At 43.5% G+C, this 20,638-nt stretch overlaps 1 protein-coding gene across 4 annotated transcripts in view; it reads right to left on the bottom strand.

The window, feature by feature from the left end:
• PLXNA1 (plexin A1) overlaps positions 1-20,638 on the bottom strand; it is a 303,518-nt gene that overhangs the window by 67,601 nt on the left and 215,279 nt on the right. For all 4 annotated transcript variants that reach the window (XM_081852276.1, XM_081852274.1, XM_081852277.1 and 1 more), the window contains exons 11-13: positions 9,299-9,395; positions 8,076-8,266; positions 677-828 (exon numbers count right to left, since the gene is read on the bottom strand). In XM_081852276.1, coding sequence (XP_081708402.1) covers positions 677-828; positions 8,076-8,266; positions 9,299-9,395 — 440 coding nt within the window. The remainder of the gene's footprint in view (positions 1-676; positions 829-8,075; positions 8,267-9,298; positions 9,396-20,638) is intronic.

Raw genomic sequence — 20,638 nt, 5'->3', positions numbered from 1 at the left:
TCAGAGCTAATGCAACCCCATCTCAGACTGGTTGGACTCTCAGTCCTGAATTAGCTTCTCTACTGAACAATTGCACCTCTGTCTTATGTGGACTGAGGCCTTGTTAGTCCCCATCAAGTCCTTCTCTGCATCCAGATGACGTTTCAAAATTTCCACCACTTCATCAGATTAGCTGAAAAGGAGAGATAGAGCTAGGTATCATCAGTGTATAGATGAGGCCGTACCCTGACAGCTTCATGTAGGCATTTTTTAAAAAGGAGGGGGTGAAAAAGAGCCACAAGCCAACAACCAAGAGGCTGAGCAACACATCCCCCAAGACTACCTTCTGAACTTCTTCCACCATAAAATGATGTTCCCAGTGCCTATACCAGCCAAGGACCCCAGGAATTCTCCATGGTATCAAATGCTGCAGAACCAACAGGGATAAACTCCCCAACTAGTTTCTGGCACAGATAATCCACCAGTGCTGTTTCTGGTCCTGAAACTAAGCCTGAAACCAGACTGGATAAGAAACAGATATGACCTCATCAACCCTAAGCAGCATCTTTAGCAAAAGCTTTTCTTTAGCAAAGCTTTGGCTTTTATCTTGGTCCAGCAGACCAGAGGACCAATATACTACTGAGATATTCCCACAGCCCATCCCTTCATTACCAACCCTCTTTTGGAGGTTACTCACTGCTCAGCGCTGATGTATTCGCTCTCGATGGGCATGCACGTCACTTTGCCAACCCACACACCCAAGCGTACGTCCTCAAATTTCAAGCCCAGGTTCTCTCCAGTGATGGTTAAGCGAGTACCGCCCTGCCGGGGGCCTGTTTCAGGTGTCAGCTAGGAAGAAACAAACCAGACTGTTATTGGATTCATTAGGCCATTGGCAACAGTTTGCCTGCATGCCATAACAACTCAGCAGCCCACCCAACATTTATATATCTAGGGTTTATTTAAATATCTACAGCTCCATGCAGGTTACAAAATAATCATATAAACTAAAATGAAGATAGCAAATGCTTAAAACCCAGACAGGTGTTCTGAATAGGTGGCTGTCTTCCAAGCAGTGATAATAATCCACCTTTCCCACCTCAACCTGTTGACACAACATCCTCTTCTCTGCTCCCCACAGTACTGCCACACAAACCAGGTATTGTTTTACACCAACTATTCACCACCTGCGTGGTGCTAAGAACTTTAGTAGTATTAAGGACAACCAGTGCAATATTTCAGCTTTGCCCTGAAGGACTGAGGCCCAGTCATTCCCTTCCAACCACAGCAACTGGAGAGAAGGCATCTGGGCCGTGCACACGGTGAAAATACATTTTACATTTCTGAAAAGCACTGGGAGTTTCATTGTGCTGGAGCACAGTAAAAAGAAAATAACACCCATGCATCTATCCCCCTGTGAATAAGCTTCAGGACGCCTAAACCACAGGTTTGGAATGGCTGGACTGTTGATTCTGCTAATATTCAAGCAGGTGGCTCCAAGGTATCACAATGGCTAATGTATGTAAGCTGTTGATTCACTCTGGCTCACTCTGCAGTTATGGTGATATGAAAATGCAAACAGTAAAAGTTTTTCCCCGTAGGATGGCTTGCTCATGGTCTCAGCAATGGACTCTCCTTCAGAATGGCAGAGAACATCCCCCCTCTTTTCTTTTTTTTGCATTCTGAATATCCTTGGCAAGGGCAGTGGACACTTGCAGAGAGGCTATTTTTCTTTCATGCTGTGAGTTAGCGGAGGGAACATAATCTCTCCAGAGCCTTCCCCACCAAGGGAGACACCAGTTAACCCCTGTAAAGTGGATCCTCTCTTCCCCTACCAACTCTGGTGTATCCCAGCATGTGAAGTTTCTGACAGCACCAGCTGGGGAGGGAGGGGAGCCCCAGTGAGCACGATATGCCTCATTTGTTAAGATGATTCCCAATAAAGCGGACAGGTGTGGCTTGACACACACTGCGTGATGACGGATGAGCAGTGTGGCACAGGCCCACCATTGCCACTAACAAGGCAATTATGGGCAATTTTACACAACATTTTGCTGCCCCCCTGGTGCTCAGCACACACCTGCAAGTGATAAGACGATTAATGGGCATGCAGGTGGGGAAAGCTCTGTGCTGGGTCACTGGCAACCCCAAGCCAAGGGAAGTGGGCTCCAGGAGAAAGAAGCCTCAGCATCGTCATTGTCGATGCACTGAAAGAGGCCTAGCAAAACCAACTGCAGATTGCTTACCTGACCAGTCAACATTAAAGCTACTGGTCCCACTGTTCCTGCTGGCTCTGCATACAGCCTAAACTTTCTAAGCTGGTGGGAAGTAGCAACCATGCCTGAGAACACATCCCCACTATTTGTTTAAATCTGCATCCTGCCAGCTTCCAAATGTTCAGAAAGGATCTCATGTTTAAAAATAGACCGAAGGCATCAAAATATCATCAAGACAAAGCCACTACAGGCCTCCCACTGCTGCTTCCAACAGAAAAGCCTTATATTATCTACAGATAATGCACAGGCTCTGGCAAACCTCCAGGAGCAGGGATTTCTATAATTATGAGGCAGCCACAAAGTTACCTCACTACACGCTCTTGCACAGATTGCATTGTTAGGAAGGCACAGACTGTGTTGATTTTAACAGTAAAGATGTGTCATAAGATGGGAAAGAGATTTCTAAGGCATGTGTGGGCCAAACTTCTTAGTTCTAAGCCAGTATCTTCTATTGTTGCTGGATAACTAGTAAGGCACCAATGGAGATCTTGAAACATAAACGTAATGAGAAACAGCCCCCCCCAAAATTCATGCCTGAGGCCGATAATCCAAATGGCAACTCTGCCACCACTACCGATGGTGGTAAAATATATTAATAAAATAACTGGGGGTGTGGGCAGGAATGGCTGCCTTTTAATGTTACCCCAAACTATGCTGCTTCAGGCAGGCAGCCTTACCATGTCTAACAATAGGGCCACAGACTTGAGCGAAAATACATAGCAGTCCTGCAGTCCCCATGCTATCTCACTGTGTATCAGGCATCTCTTCTGAATATTTGTCAAGGAGGGTAGCAGCATGCAGAGTGTGCTACAATAATAAGATGGCAAAAGGCTGCTCATGTATGATGCAACTCTTTTCTAGCTGGGGAGATCTCAGCCTCTGTAACACTACGCTGTTCCAGTAGCCGCCCCCTAAAGACAGGCAAAATTTATGTTAGGCCTGTACTCTCAGAATCACAGGTCCTCAGACACTCCTTGCCTCCAGAATGGGGAACTTTCATTCTACAATATGGGCCATCATTTGGAGCAGACAGACTTGGGAGAGGGGAAATAGGAAACCAACAGAGAGCTATTTCCTCCAGCCCCAGGGGGCAGTGCAAACGTAAAGAACATCTCCTTCAACATACCTGACCAAGGCATCAACATGAGTCATTAAAACATAACACTTTATTTTTCATTCTCTGACTCTTGCCTCACAAACACCATCCAAGTCTCATTAACAAAGCAGCAAAAAGAGGCTACGCTGGAGAATTACCAGCAGCCAAGGCACAAGGAGGTTGTAGCATGCCCAAAGCCAACTTGGATTAGGCATCCAAAGCCCACAAACCCTGGCTCCTTTCTCCGCTCCCTGACTTGCAGGCTGCTCCACGAGTTAACTTACAAGCAGGCCTAGGGCAATCACATCCTATGCCTCAGAATTTATACAACAGTCAAACCGATTTGAGCTTTGGGGGTTTGCTGCTCGCCTAAATTCAATCCTATCATCTGCTAAAGTCCTGGATCAGAACTCATTAAGGCAGCTGCTGCAGCAGGCAACCCAAGTCATTCTTTCCTAAATTGGGCTCCTCTGGGATACTTGGTGAGCTGTGGCTGTTTGTTTGGTATTGTTAAATTAGTGTTAAAGGCTGCCGTGGTATGTTAGATTTCCCCTCCACTGCAGCAAAACTGACAAGGGCCACACGTTTGGGGAGCAGCAACTCTGGGAAAAAGTTGACACTGCTTGACACACTGTGTGGGGAGGTCGCGGCTAAACAAGGCACTTGGGAACCAGAGCTGGCAGGGAAATCTGGCTCTTTCTTGAACCGTCTCCCCTTAAACACTCACACACAGAGTCACAGAAGCAGGCACTCTCCCACCCCAGCTCCATCCCTGACAAACAACAGCACTCTTTTGCTAATTGGTTTCAGAGCACAAACCCTTCAGATCTGCCAAATGAAGTGGACACAAGATATATCAGTGCCCAAAAGATGAGATAATGAATCATCAACTAACCGGTTTGGCCATTTGATCATTTCATTTCAAAATGGCCCTCCTGTGCCTGAATGCATATATTCTAGCTGAGAATGTACCACTTAAAACTGGAGCTTTGAAAGCACACAGAAGCAACCTTCCATCTTCTTGTGCAGCAGCAAAACTTCTATTAGGAGTCTCTGAGATCAGGCTTTCAAAAGTGAAGCAATACTGACATCGGTAGCACGGCTACTTAGAATGATGGGTTTGCTTCCCAAGCTGTGTTAAGAAAGAAAGGCACTACATTTGGGCTTGATTCTGGAACATAGCATCATGCCAGGTTGATAAAAGACAAGTCTGGAAGGTATAATGGAGCACTGACTCGCCACCGTAAAATTAAGGCTAAACTCGTTTATTTGGCATAGTATTATCGTTCTGAGGAGATTAGAACATTGTAAAGCCTTCTGTACAGTAACAGTGCTACAGAGATAGTGAAAGCAAAATGCAAGCTGATAAATTATTTCAGCAGGACATCCGATGGCTCTAGTCTTAACTCAAATGGTGCTCTTCTGAAACCCTTGGAGTAGAAGGAATCAGAGTGCCAAGCAGAAAGTTCTCCACCTGTTCCAGACTAATGACCCATACAGTTTAACATTTTCCAGGAGAAAAGGTTACATATTCTATTTCTTTGTGCATGCTGTGCCCATCATTCATTCCACTGCACTGAAGCTGATCTTATCGCAAGGGTAGCCAACGTGGTGCCCTTTTGGTGCTGTTTAGGTCCAACTCCCATTACTATTGGTTACACTGGTCAAGGCTAATGGGAGCTGGAGCCCAACAACATCTAGAAAGCACCAGGAAGTCATCAACAATTGTCTGGAGGAGCACCTACAAAGGCTGCATGGCCTTCAAGGCTTCAACTAGAGCAACAGTTGGAAAAGGCACCAATGTTAAGTCCCCAAACTTGGAATGGAGAGGCACACTACTTGATTTGCCTACACAGGACTTACAATTAGTGGGACAAGTTCTTAATTTAATTTTAATTATTTAATGATGCAGAGAGTATCATTAAAACCTAATGCTGGCAAGTGCTAAAAAATTGACAGGTAAACAAAATGTACGTTATCAACACCATTTAGTAGCTGTGACACTACATAATGGTTTTAGGTTCACAAACCTCTTCATGACAGCCCCACACTTCACATAACAGGGTTCAGTCAGAATTGGTTCTTGAGAGCTTCATACCTTGCAATCAGGAGTCAGTGTGAATATCTTAAATCAAGATTTAGGATTCTAGTATCATACACTTGTCTAAAAGGAGCTGGTGACCCAGGAAGAGATGCAGTTCTTCACACAGTGAATACTTAAACTACGGAATGTGTTCCCACAGGAAGTAGTAATGGCCACCAACTTGGATGGCTTTAAAAGAGGTTCAGACACATTCATGGACGACAAGGCTATCAATTGCTACTAGTCACAATGGCTATATTCTCTCTGGTTATGCCCCTCTCTGTTTAGCTTCTCAATGTGAAGCTTGGAGGGTAGAAACAAAGGAGGGACTTTCTGGTGGCAGCCCTTGACTAAGGAATACTCTCCCTAGGGTAGCTTGCCGGGCACCGACATTGCTGCCTTTTTAGCACCAGGCTAAGACTTTTTTATTCTCCCAGGTCTTTTAAGATCAGACTTTAAGTCCTGTGGCATATGGTGGCTTTAGTGCATGCATCTGATGGCTGTTTTAGTTCTGTGCTGTCTGTGGCATTTTATTGTGCTGGTTTTGTACTTTGCTTTTATGTCTCTTAATCTTACTGTGGGTTTTATTGTAGTGTGGTTTTATTGTTGTGTTTTCAATCTCTGCTTGCCACCTGGAGAATTTAGTTTATGAGTCATCTCATAAACACAACCCACAATCAAATAAATGCCTATTTACAACTCACCACCTTGCTGTAGTACTGTCAAAATGATATCCCTTGCTCTACCTTTTCCCTCCACCTCCCTTTTCTTTGTGTTCCTTCTTATTTATTTTTTTAAGTTTGGAAGCCTGATGGAAGGCTCCCCATCTCTCTCTCTCTCTTCTTCCCTCTCTCTTTAATTGATGAGAGCTGCTTTGGAAGAGACAATTTGTCTGAAAAGCGGTATAAAAATATAATAAAATAAATAGTATCCGGCCACTGTATTTGAAACATCCTGAGCACCCTAAAGCACTGTATAAATGCTAAGTACTATTCCATTGGAAATCTGTAATATAACTTACGTGATTTGAGACGGTAAGACTCCCCTGTCATTCCCCCACCTCCCATCTCCAGTGTTAGTCATTACTTCTTTTTATAGAAGATGCAGACACTAATTAGGCAGGCTCTCTCCCATCAGATTTTGTGGTGGGCTGGGGGCTTCCAAAGAGTGAAGGCCTTGGCAAACGCAGCGCAGGGCCCCACAATGCCAATCAGCAATAAGAAGCAACTAGCTTTGGGGAGTGCAAGAGGCACTACTCTAATTTCCAGCCTTCAACAGATAAGACACTGAAACCCAAATAGATGAGATACTGTGCTAAGACTCTGGTAATTAACACCACCAAGGCCTGCCTGGCTTGCAGTATATGGGTAAATAGAACATATCAAATAGAATTACCTGCCAATCCCTGCTAATGCACTTGGAGCCTGGCCCAACCGACATGTTAACATTAATATACACAATCTTATTAAATGAAGGTCATAGCAGCTGTCAAGAGAAGAGGGATGATAAACAACCAGTCTTAAGGAAGTGAAAAGATGGGTGGCTAAAAACTGTGAACACAACCGGGTGGGGGGTGAGGAATCCACGACACACCAAACCTCATCTTCTTCCAGAATCCTATTTGCTAGGAATCCTGTGTAACAGGCCAGAATGGGAATCAAACATTCACTGTCAACACAGGAGAGAAAGAAAGTGGTATGCAAGCCAAAAAAATATACTCCTACTACTCTGCCTGTTGTAGTAAGTCGACAGAAAGTCATTCTAAGCGAAATTTCAGTATGTATCATCAGTCCTGGAAACAAAGCCCTCTCATAATGCGGTGAATCTGAGTCCAACCCCTCTTTGGAATGCCTGTCTTCACCAGCACTGGCCAATGAACTTGCACAGGTCACAAGTGTCACCTGATATTATTCATCGCCATCCTATTTATGTCTTATTTAAAAGCGTACACTTTGCCTGATTTTCACAACATATATATATAACATATATATATGTTATATAACATATATAACATATATAACAATACCCATTAAGAGCAAAACGTTAACATCGAAAACCTAAGCCACAGTAACAGATTCCAAAACAACCATGCTTCTATAGATCAAGAATGGCGAAACAGTGACCACTGACCATGATGAGAGTTGTAATCTTAGCAATGCCTGGAAGGCCATGGTTTCCCCATCCCTGCTATAGATGGAGGAGAACAAGGAGAATCTGGAAGTGGGGGAAATGTCAATTGGGGTTAGGAACAGAAGACAGGATAGCTCCATCCAACTCTGACCATTGAACCATATTCCACTGATTCTCCATTACAATCACCGCTGCATTGCCCCACCAGCGGCATATCACAGGAGACACTAATTCTGCTTGCTACTGTTCATTGAGCACTCACTGGTTGGTGGGAAGAAGGCTTCGCACCAGTTATTGGTGTCTGAACAAAGAAAGTGTCAGGAGAATACTACATCTTGTATCATATGCTACAAGAACACTGCATACACTGGTAGCTAGGCCAGCCACGCCTTAAAATACTTCAGAACTGCCCACCACCATGTACCTTTCACCATAGGCGATTTCCCATTCAGCACTGAGGATAAAGGAGAAGAAGAAAAACCTCCCCCCTGCTTACCCTTCACAAGCATACCTTAATGATTTTGGGGTCTGCACAGCGGCTATTGCCATTGCTGGCATGCATCCAGCTGCTCTCAGAGGCTGGGCAATGTTGGCGCAGGGAACATCGCTTTTCTGACACACACCAGCCACACTCGAAGCGTGGATCTGCCTTGAGGCACAGCCCACAGCTTTCGCGCAGAGCTGAGCACTTGTATAGGTGAGCTGAAAGAAGAAAACACAAATCCCTGCTTACATTCAAAAAGAAGTTGGGGAGTGGGGTGGGGACAGAACTGCTACACAGATTCCCCCTCTGATGGGTAATTGTTGACAGTGCCCACTAAAGGACCTCAGGGTCTACCACCTTCCATATGCTTTGTCGTATCAGGCCAGTTTTGACAGTATTCACTGCCTATATAGTTTTCAGCTTTCACTACTGAATACAGCCAGCAAGGGATTTGTTTATGATGCAAATGCCTATCCACTAATGAAGGGATAACCCAGTGGTGCCCTCCACATGCTGCTGACTACAACTCTCATCATCCCCAGCCTATGGCTATGGTGGCCGGGGATGCTGGGAATTGCAATCCACCAACATATGAAAGGCACAACATTGCCTTTCCCTGTGCTAGGATGTCAGCTGAAAGCCACAATCAGGGTCACAAATTTCAAATGGTTTGAACTGGCATAGTTGTCACGGCTTCCCCAAATAACTCTGAGGTTTACGATTTTGTAAGAATGTTGTGAATTTATTTGGTGTGTGTGTGTGTGTGTGTGTGTGTGTGATTTAATCTTTGCCCATTACAGAACTAACCTAACTATCATGTCCTAAGTTCCTTGCAGCGGGAGCCAGGATCGTAAAGCAGCCTTCAAAGTGATTTCATTTTATGTCTAGGAAGTGAACGTGCATTTAAGTCTCAAACGAGTTATTGAATGGCTGGGCATGTTTACAAGGACAGCACACTACCAAGAAAATGTTTCGGAGCAAGTACACCGCGTTTGGAGGGTCAAGGCACTTTGATGGGCAGGAGAGAAACCAGTAATCCCCAGACCACCACTTCTAACTTTGCTCTGTGTTAGAAAGCTTGTTTGCTCAGGCTAGCATAATATTTGATTTTACACCTGTAGGGGTGCACTGGTGTCAATCTGGCCCTGGGGTGGATGGCTCAGAAGTGGCATGCAGAAGCAGTTCATTGCAGGGAACTCCTGCTGTATTTTGCTAAGGGTGCTCCACCCCACCCGACTTCATCAGCTTACCTTGGATGTTCTGGGGATTGTCAATGATGAAGTTCCCATTCCATACCACGGAAAGGTTCACCGGGAGGTCACTGATGCCATTCCCTTCATAGGAATACTGCCAGAGGAAACACAAGAGAAAGAGTCCATTAGGCACCCTCAGACAGAAAGAAACAGATATACATCAGGAATCAGACCACAGACCACAGGGGAGCTTTGCATTCTTCTGGCTCGTTCTAAGTGTACCCATCTGGATCTGTGGTCCCAAGCAAGACACTCTGGTCAAATGCAAAGTCTCCAATATCCAGGGGCCTCCCCCTCTCCAAAAGCAGCACTTATACAGTGGCACCTCGGGTTAAGTACTTAATTCGTTCCAGATGTCTGTTCTTAACCTGAAACTGTTCTTAACCTGAAGCACCACTTTAGCTAATGGGGCCTCCTGCTGCCACTGTGCCACCGCACGATTTCTGTTCTTATCCTGAAGCAAAGTTCTTAACCTGAAGCACTATTTCTGGGTTAGCGGAGTGTGTAACCTGAAGCGTATGTAACCTGAAGCGTATGTAACCCGAGGTACCACAGTATTTCCAGTTCCCAGCTGCTTCCTAGAATTCTGCCAAATGGAAGGCCTTTTCTGAGGGAAAGGAATTGGAATCTGGACTCCAATGCACCTCAAGAACCTCCCCCTGCAAATCTTCTTACTTGCACAGACAATATTGCAAGAGTTTGGATATGCTTCCGTATAGCTCTTCTGCCTCTCCTATAGCTAGCAGAAACAGAATCACTGGTGGGAAATAAGCAAATCTATTTGAAGTCAAGTCATGTGCATAATTTATTTGAATTACAGACTCCAGCTTCTCTTGGCACAGGAATTAGGTTACCTGGGTGAAGAATTTGTACTTAAAAAAAAAAGCACTGCTGGCATACACTCACTGTGGACTAAGTGGCTTTCAGAGCCCCTCCAATAGTGTACAGCCCTTGTACAATATTGTCACTATGGTGATATATAATAAAAACTAAACATGCTAATCATTTGATTCTGATTAACATTCAGTGTTCCATGTTGAACCTGCTCCTCCAATGAAAGGAGGAGGATTTTCTGGTGAACTGTATAAACTGAGTGACAGTGGTATCTCAAACTAAGCAGCAGCTGGAGTCATCACTCTCTGCTCTCCAGAGCTGACAATATTAGATTCTGCCTTTCCTAGGGTATAGGGAAATAAAGCTCCCACACAGAAAACGAAAAAGCAAGAGCCTAAGGCGGACAATAGCTCTGTGAGGGCAGGGTTGTAGAGGCAGACAAATTTGGGGTTATATCTTCATCAAGCAGCCCCACGAGCCCTTGTCCCACCCACCCAGGGAAAAGATACACCCAATCTCTAGCCCAAGCCAAACTTCTGGCAGCCCCATCAATATTCCCTCCACAGTGCCTGCGCGCATGTGGAGGCTTAATCGATACAGAGACAGGAAGGCAGTCGGAACCTTCCCTGACAGCTAATGACCTCCTTCGGCGAGAGATTCTCCGCTTCTCTCCGGAGAAAATGACAGGCGTGTCAGGAGAGATTAAATGAAAGATTCATGGCTTGCTGGAGTTTGTTAGGGAGCTATGGATACTGGAGAATCAGCTCTCCCTGTGCCTTGGATCCTCCCCCCCCCCTCCACCACCCCCACCTACCCTCAGCCCATGGCACTGAGTCTGCCTTGATGAGGACACAGAGAAGTGAAAGATGAAGGCAGTGCGGATGGTCCCCTCCCCTCCCCGCATATCCGTGCCCCCAAGCACCCTTTCTCCCCATCCTCCTGCCACTCAAAGAAGGTAGAAGCTTCCACGCCTCAGCTTCCTTCAAAGCCTATTTTGTGCTTAATTCAATGATAAGCGCAAAGAAACAGAAGGGACTCTGGTTTTGCATTTTTGATTGAATGCTTTGCAGTGTAAAGCGCTCAGGTGAAAGTACAGAACTAGTGTAAGAAACCCACCAGAGAAAGGCCGAGCTCCTGAGAAAAGACCAGGGTGTTTCTCATAGGACAACCAATCGCAAAATAATCCCATTACAAACAGTAGGGCATAACTACTTTACAGATTATATGTTTACATCACGCTCCTTCAATTTCAAAGAGTGCAACATAGGCAATACTGTATATAGTAAGACATTCACTGTATATAAGTATGGTCTAATCAGTAAAATTCAGCTGCCCTAAGGTGTTGAACATGACAGTCTATCCTGCACAATAATTTAGAAGGAGAAAATAAGCGTATCAGCCAAAGTTCCCATTCAGGAACTAATTTCTTTAATATGTTTTTATACGATCCTTCAATAAAAACTCCCAAGGCAGATGATGGTTAACTATATGTATTTGTCATTTCCCTAAGTTTTGACTTACAAAAACATTTCAATACAACTATAAAAACAAAATTCAACCTAGAATGCTCACAATAATATGCATAAAAGAGCACTTTACATTTTTAAAAGGTAATTATTATTTTTCAATTTTTAAAAAATGTAACTTTAGCATTAAAAAAAAAAAGGACTGATGACATAACTGAGCAAAACTTCTGCTCACACAAGGGAGTGCCTTCTTCAAAATGATGCTTTTGCACAAGCCATCAATGTTATTCCAAGATCTATGCAAAAGTCCACTGTTCATTTAATGTTCTAAACAAACTGAGCCCTTCCTTCCCCAGCTCCTTGAATTGTGTGCATGTACATCCAGAGAGAGACGCGGGTGGCGCTGTAGGGACACGGGTGGCGCTTTACATCCTTTACCTTTACATCCAGAGAGATGGTTTTCAAAGCATCAAACTGCACTTCAGACAAGTTTGCTCTGGATTGTGGAAGGATTCAAATGTACTAGGATACATCCAGCTAAGCTTTAGTAAGATTGACCCATAGAAATTTGTAGACCTAAGCTAGTCATGTTTGTTCATTTTAAGGGTTAGATCTGAGTATGCCTAACATTGGATACAACCCAGCATTACCTGTGTTTTATCTCCTGGAGACAGTTACTTCATGAGCACCATGACTGGCTATAACCATGATATACTATGACTTAGTATATCAAACAAAAAGTTCACTGCCAGGTCCAGCAATTTAATTTACATCATTGACTGTGAATGTTCAGTACATAGGTGAAATGATAACTGAAGGAAACCAGCCGTTAAAACTGGGGAAGCACCTCTAGAAGAAAATTACATGTTTGTGTATGTACACATATACGTTTAGGAGACTCTCCAGGAGTTTGAAATATGATTTATTTCAGGACTGACATGTTTGGGAAGAAAGCTTTGCTCAGGGGCACAGTTTTATAAGCAATTTTCACCAAATGCATGAGGACTCTTACTACTGCAAAACACTGCTAAAAATGTGCCCCCAAGGATGGATTTGTTCCGAAACACATTGGGCCTGGAATGAACATTATTTCAAACACCTGGAGTCGCTCCTCTCTTATTTTCCATCTTAAAAACAGCAACTGATGCACACAAATGCTTTAGGATTTCACACAGCCAATCCTGGGGGGGGGGGGGAATGCAACAACCAATTGGAAAACACTTCCATTCAGATAGCCACACCGCCTCGCTGATTTATCCATTATTGCAATGGCAATGCCACCCAATTCAAGAACACTGGAAACAAGGGGAAAAAATTCTGGCCCAGTGGACTTGAATTCGCAGCTGGGCAACTAAGGAAGGCAGGAGGCGAAATGTTCTGTTCTAAAAAAGTAATCTGTTAGTCACTGTTTATATTTACATCTGTACCTAGATAAACATATACCCAGTACATTCCAAGCAACTTCACACAAATTCCAGATTTTTTTTTTTATACAAATGGGCTGGGCAGCGCCGAAACAACCAGAAGTTCAGATAAATGGGGGTACAGCTACTGTAAGCTCACATCAATAAGGCCTTTACGCAGTACAGCAGTTAAATATGGATCACTAGAAGATAACTGACATTCAGATAATATGGATGAGGGAAGAGTTTCTGTGTACCTTTTCCCCTCCCATTCCTTTGTAGCTGTGTCCCACTAAGACTGGCTGAAGAAACCCACTGCAGAAATAACCCAAGAAGTCAGGGAGATTTACATTAAGGAGAAGCACCCATCATTCGGTAAGTGGGAAGTGTGGGGGGAGGGGCAGCAGAGAAGGATTTAGCTGTGACGAGCAGCGTGGCAGAGTAAGTGAAATTGGCATTTTCAATTTGTACTCTGACATGTCTCATTTGGGGCACTGGCATCTCAGGAAGGCATACAGCCTGCAGCTGTCCGAAACACTTATTTGCATTTCTCTGCCCTGGCTCCTTTTGGAAATGAGTTACTTCTGATTTGGGTGTGGAGTAGGGGGAAGCGGGGAGAGATTATTTAACCCTCCAGGTGCCTGCATTGACAAAAGAAACTCACACTTAGGAGAGAGGTGCATTTCTGCTTCAGAAATGCAGGCCCGCCTTCCTTAGTAAGCAAGATTTGTGGGAGATTGGAAACAACATGTTGCACAGGTTTTGACTGAGTCAAAATGAAACTTCACACTATGAGCCAATAATTTATCAAGACAAAAGTCTCCCACAACCACTGTGCATAATACTGATTCCCACATAAATGATCCCAAAGATGGTTAGGTAACTGATCCAGTTCATGCTTCATATATATATATATATATATATATATATATATATATATATATGCTTTCGTAGATTTTCACGGGTACAGGAATGCAGGTTTTGGTGTCCTCGGGTGTCTTCCCGTGTAAAAGTTGGGGTGTCTAGGCGACGAGTGAAGATGACGAGTGAGACCTCGTCGAAACGTCGCCTAGACACCCCAACTTTTACACGGGAAGACACCCGAGGACACCAAAACCTGCATATATATATATATATATATATATATATATATATATATATATCTGAAATGCTTATACCCCACTTTTCCTCATATAGTTCAAGGAAGCTTGCAAAAACAAAAGACTATATTAAAAGCAGCATAAATGAATAAAACAACTTTGTTCTATCTTTAACAATATTAATATTTTATCTGCTCTGCTGCTGCTTCACGTTAATGTTTAATTGCTGTGGTTGTTTTATTGTATTTTGATTCCTCATCATCATGATCATCACTATTTGCCCTCTGAAATAAGCAGCACTATACTTTTCTTTCCCTGCCATCATTATCTGGCAGGAGAGTGGGTTGTGGGAGAGAGTTGAACCCACAACAATCTTCAAAATCCAGATCTCACTCTCATTGTTCTGCCAAAGACTGTGGAACATCAGAACCCAGATAGCACAATATTGCTACAACTAGTTCAAGAGTCCCACTTATCTAGAACTCTGGAAACATTTCCTGATAGTGTTCTACTTCTGCCTTGTAAACAACACCATTAAAGCAAGCCATTGCAGCGGTAGAAAGAGGAAGCTCAGTTACATCCTGTAGAATGTACTGGAGAAGAAACCCAAGATAGCTTATGCACAGAAAACTAGAGCTAGGGTGGAATCCTGACCTTTCATTTTCTGTGTGCAGTGTGGAAGGGGAGTCAGTAATATGAGCCTTTACCTGCTGTCTCGATATACCATAGGATCTACCATATCATCTGCTGTTTTGGAGAACTAAGCCCTAGTCATTGCAAAGAAGACGAGTGGCTTGCTTAAAACACACCCACCATGTTTGTGCACATTTGTGGACAGAAAGAAGGACAGAGGGGGGACAGAGGGGCACATCTGGGGGGGCGGGAAAGAACGAGGAATCTGTCTGCCTTCACAGTTGCCAGTCTCTCCATGACTCAACCGGAGGAAGAACAAGCCAGATTTTGGGTCTTGCCAACAACAGCCTGAACTATTCCTGGATTTCCTAACACTGTGTATAGGAAGGGAGCCCGACATGCATCCCAAGAGCCAGAGGGGAAGCCAGGGAAGGTGGGTGTTTTGGAGGAGACAGAGCAGAAAGCAGCCAACAAGCTCGAGCTTTGGCCAGGAGTCTGACACCACATGCTCGAGTTACACAGACAAAGCCAAACACTTACTCGTGCTTCTACTTTGTTTTTATTTTCTATGCCATTTGATAATTTTAACCCTCTTAAAGGCACATACAGAAAATCTCACCCTTTATTCAAAGTATATGCAAAGTATATACCCCACAGTATTGCGGCCATAATTGTTGACACAGACAAGAATCCTCATGCTAATATGTATTGAGACTGAAAGGTATGTGTACGTTTGTGTCACTTGTTCCCTTTACTTAACAACCCAGATTGTAAATGTTCTACAATATACAGTGGTACCTCGGGTTAAGGACTTAATTCGTTCCAGAGGTCTGTTCTTAACCTGAAACTGTTCTTAACCTGAAGCACCACTTTAGCTAATGGGGCCCCCTGCTGCTGCTGCGCCGCTGGAGCACAATTTCTGTTCTCATCCTGAAGCAAAGTTCTTAACCTGAGGTACTATTTCTGGGTTAGCGGAGTCTGTAACCTGAAGTGTCTGTAACCTGAAGCGTATGTAACCCGAGGTACAACTGTATAACAAGGGTTTGGTGCATTTATTTGCAAGTTACTCTCACCAAAATCAAAGCAGTTTATTTCCAAATAAACATACAATGAGGTAAGGCTGGCTATAAAAATAGTAATAATGCTTGCTGATTTGTTATCTTAGTAGTAGCACGATGCCAATGCTCTTGTTTTCTCTCCATCTGAATGTTTATAAATACACATTTCTAGAGATATTTTATTGGTTGAGTTAATAGTTATGACAAAGTGCTACCTGGATTGGCCTTTCAGATTTCTGCCATGCTACACTATACATAGACAAAATAACATCTCTGGAAAAGCAGGACATAACAGGAATAGAAGCCGTTGAGGTGTTCTCCAAATGTTCAATGACAATTCCCATTAGCCCCAACAATTAAGGCCAGCGGTTAGGGATGATGGGAATTGTGATTCACAAACAACTGGACGGTACCATGTTGGCTACCCAATTTTCTTGACTTTGGGGAAAAGTCACCCCAATACATATACGACCATCCCCACAAACAAATCCTTTCATCATTTCTAGTGGAAACGGCTGTCAATAAATCACCATTAACTAATGAGAATGAATATCTACACATCTGAGTGAAAATGACTAATGCTGGTCTTTCTCAAGTTAATAGTACTACTTGTTACTTCAGACCTAATAGTTGAACTGTTGGTACATACACACTATCAAGCTTCCCCGCTTGGCGGTCCAACCCAAGTGTCAGTCTTCTGCCCTGTTTCTTCTTAAAGAATTTACTAAGCAGATTATCGAAATCAGGATCTAAAGGGAATCAACTGGAAGATATGAATAATCCAAACACTCATAAATTGCATCTGGTGGCAAGTGTCTTAAGGGGGTGGGGGTGGGAGTAGAGAGGTATTGTATTCATAGATGAATGCATCTTTGGAAAGCACCAAGAAGAAGAGCATTTAACCACGCTAACCTGAGTTTGACGCTCTGTGCCATTCTCCTACAACAAAAGCTCCTGCACTTGTCTTGCTGATTTGCCAGTCGTGATTGCTACAGATCCCTGACCTCAAGACTTGGCCGCACTCCAATTATTTTCATTTAAGCTGCATTTATTTGTTGTTGACAGATACCCAGATGGATCCTGTGCATGCCTTGAAAGCTCAAAAAGGATTTGTTTTTACTTTCCGTAATACATATATTTAGATTACAACACTCTGCAATTACGCACCACAGAAATTTACACAGTAACTAATCAACACTCCCACCTGCCCTCTCGCAGCCTTCATTGGAGAATGTGAGAAGCAAATCTATTTTATAATCCTCATTTTACACACGAGGGAGTTGCAACAACAATAACAATATACGCAAAGTGAGCGGTCCAAACACAGGCCTTTGTCACGACGAACACTGAGATGTGCATGGATTTCTGCTCTGTGTGCTCACAACAGGCCATTTTGCCTCAACTGAAAGAATCAGCTGTAAAAGCAGGACAAGCCACCTTCAGTGCAATTATTTTATATAAAATGGGTTTCCGAGAAGCAGCCTGAAGAAGGCTGGGTAATCATATAGTAGTGGCTTCTCTTATTTTCATTTGCTAAAATGAATTAAACGGGGGGGGGGGGGGGAGGATATCTCAAATAACTTTCTTGGCATTGTTTTTCTCTTCATTAAATTGCTGAAATGGCCAGAAGTGTGCAATGGTCAGGTAAATTTGGGGCAGGACCAAATTTGGGGCACTTAAAGCATATATGTTGCATGCAAATGAGAGAAGATTCAGTCCCTTGGCATCTCTGATTTACTAGCAGATTACGTGGAAGATCCCTGCTTGAGGCTTTGGAGAGCTGCTGCTAGTAAGAGTAGATCAAACTGGACTAAATGGATTAAATGGTCCTATATTAACTGGAGATGCCAGAAACTAAACATGGGTCCTTCTGTGTACAAAACAGCTTCTCTACCACTGAACTCTGGTCCCTCCGATCTTCATTCAAGATTTTATGGTGGTTTACAAAATTTAAAAGCAAGCTCCAGAAAGCTGGCAACATATTAATATAATACAGTAAGATTAAAATTAATCAATGGCCATCTTTGGACAATCAGATCCTGGTTTAGCAAGCAAGGATATGCATGAGTTCCATGAACCTGCACGCACCCTGTATGGACCCTGCATTGGTTGTCCTTTCACCCATGTGCGGACACAAGTCAGGAAGCTGCAGCTAACCTTCATTTCCTGTTTCATGCAAGCCAGGAAACTATGGTCAATGGCTTCCAAACAAGCCAGGGTTCACAAGCCAACTTTCAGCAATGGCTTCACAGCTTGGTCTGTTTGGAAACCTTTGTGTAGAAAGGTCTGTCTCCTGCCCCTCTATTTTCTCTGAGTGAAGCTAGCATGTGGTTCCTATCAGTTATTCAGCTCTCTCGGATAAAGGTTAGGATGTCTGAAAGAAAGATAGGAGATCCCAAGCAACGCTTTATACCTGAGATGGCCCAGCTTCCTCTGCTCCCACCCTGGGAATGTCTAGCATTCTTCACACCCCGATGCGTGTCAAAACTCTTCTTCCCTGTGAAACATGGCATTGGCTCACACTGGTCAGAAGGAGGGATCCAACACAGGATGAGAAACTCCATAAAAACTGAGCTGCCTTATGCAGCTCTGTCTCCCCACCCCACCCTTCATCAAGGTCCAAATTTTGTCTTCCATATCTCAACAGTAGAGCATAAAAGTATCTCCGCAAGCAGCAATCTACACAGAGGCTATAACATGCCTAAATCATGTAGTCATGCAGACTTCCCATGTGACTATACACAGTAAGAGGCTGACAAAACATGGGTGGCACTCTGACAATTTCACTTAGCAGCAGAAAGGACTTTATGCGGCATCAAAATTCAATGAACCCAAGGACTCAGGCACATCATAAACATTATTTAATGTCCCTACCAACTTCTTAGCCTATCCTGGCTGTCCTTAATTATGAGTGGGCCAAAGTAGATACTAGCTGCCTGCCTGCTTCCATCCTTTGACATAATTTTGTCTCCGTTCTTGACTGAGAAATCCATCACCTGTTGCAAGTCTACCACAAATGCTCCTTGTTTCCATAGTCTACACCAAATATTCAAAACAAATGATCTGTCTTTAAAAATCAGAGGAACACACATATGCAGGTGGACAGAAACTTACACAGATGGGCACACAGCATGATAAGCAAGCAAACAGATGGATGCAGAAGGACACCCAGAGACATAGTATAGATATGGAAACACAGGCAGAGGAAGGAAAGGAGGAATCCATCAGAATCCAGTGCAAAAGATCCACTACAGAGGAACGTAACAGGGGGAGGAAAAATAAGATGCTCATGGCATACACATTTTCAGCATCTTCTTTATTATTAGGCAGGCTAGGCCCTGTTTCTTCAATGGGAAAGCTAAGATGCCCAAGATCTACTAGGCATCCCGCCCTCCAAATGTCTGTTGTATGGAATAAACACCTCATGAACACCTTAGTGAATTCCTTGAAAGATGCTACACTTCTACAGTGTTGTCTCCACAAGGCTCCAAATCAGTCCAGATTTAAACACAAATGAAGGGATTTGCCTATATCCCCCCCAGGATACTTTATTTGGAGTTTTTCAGATTGTTTTCTGATGAGTTTTCTCTTTACCATGTTCCACCAAAGTATCAAAAACACTTGAAACAAAACACTCAGATGGATGGTTTTGGAAACAGGCTAAAGAAAGTTTCGGTCCACCCAAAAGATGAAAGAAATGAAATGTTTTTACTCATTCCCGATTCTCACACTCTTAAGTAATGCATGCTATTCCTGACTAACAATAGTCCCTTCAATGTATTTTACTTATTTATTCTAATAGGGGGAACTCTAGCAAGACTAGTTTAGGTTAAACACGCACCCAGCTGCACAAAGGAGGGATGTGAAAAAGGTAAGCAATCTTAGCAATTCAATGGCTAATTTTATCAACGCTTGCTTAGTGGACCTATTCTGAACTTTTATTTCATTCATTCAGAGAAGTACAAAACTGTAAAAATGCTCTCCATCACAGTAAGAAACTTATGTATCTAATATTTTTGTTTATTTTTTGTCAGTCCCATATCCAGAGTGTATGCAATGGCTAAAGAGAAAGGCTCTCAACAAGGAATACGGCCTGTCCGCTAATCTCATAGACTCATAAACAACCATGTTACAGTGGGAACATCCACCTTGAACGTATATACTCACACAATCAGCTTCCAACTTCATTTCCCTAGGTTGTTTTCTGCACGAATAGTACAGTTGCAACTGTGTCCTATTTTTCTATAGTTGATGACCTCAATGCCTTCCCAGCACTATAGGGAGGGCAGTAATGCGCATCATGTCTCGCCGGGGCTCAACTGCAATTCATCATTATTTTATCTGCTAGAATTTAATTGGATCCTATCAAACTCTCCTGATACTCCCTTTTCACTTTAAACACTGCTGCAGGAAAGATAAATGTCGGTGCTGCTTGGAGAGAGAGAGAGAGAGGCTCTCCCCTCCACCAACGTTTCTGGATTTGTAAGATCCAGTGCTATTTCCCTCTCTGTGCTTGGCTAATGCTAATACACACACACACACACACACACACACACACACACACACACACACACAAACTCTGTAGGTGTGCAGTGCTCATAAAAGGGCCTTGTGTATATGATTTATGGGGCCCTGTAAATGTACTCAAGGTCCAGTAAAATACCAGTGTGTGTGTGTGTGTGTGTGTACACGTGCACACGTGCGCACACACACACACACACACACACACACACACACACACACACCAGGGCTTGACATCTGCTTTGATTTTACATCTGCTCTCTCCCTGCCTAGCATTTATGTTTCTCCGCCTGTAACTCAGCCTCCCTCCCTTATAAATTTG

Source organism: Podarcis erhardii, assembly GCF_964252035.2.
Source record: "Podarcis erhardii genome assembly, chromosome: 2".
In the NCBI taxonomy this organism is placed as follows: Eukaryota; Metazoa; Chordata; class Lepidosauria; order Squamata; family Lacertidae; genus Podarcis; species Podarcis erhardii.
Note: the sequence above shows the minus strand (reverse complement) of the source record. Positions and strands in the feature narration are given on the sequence as shown.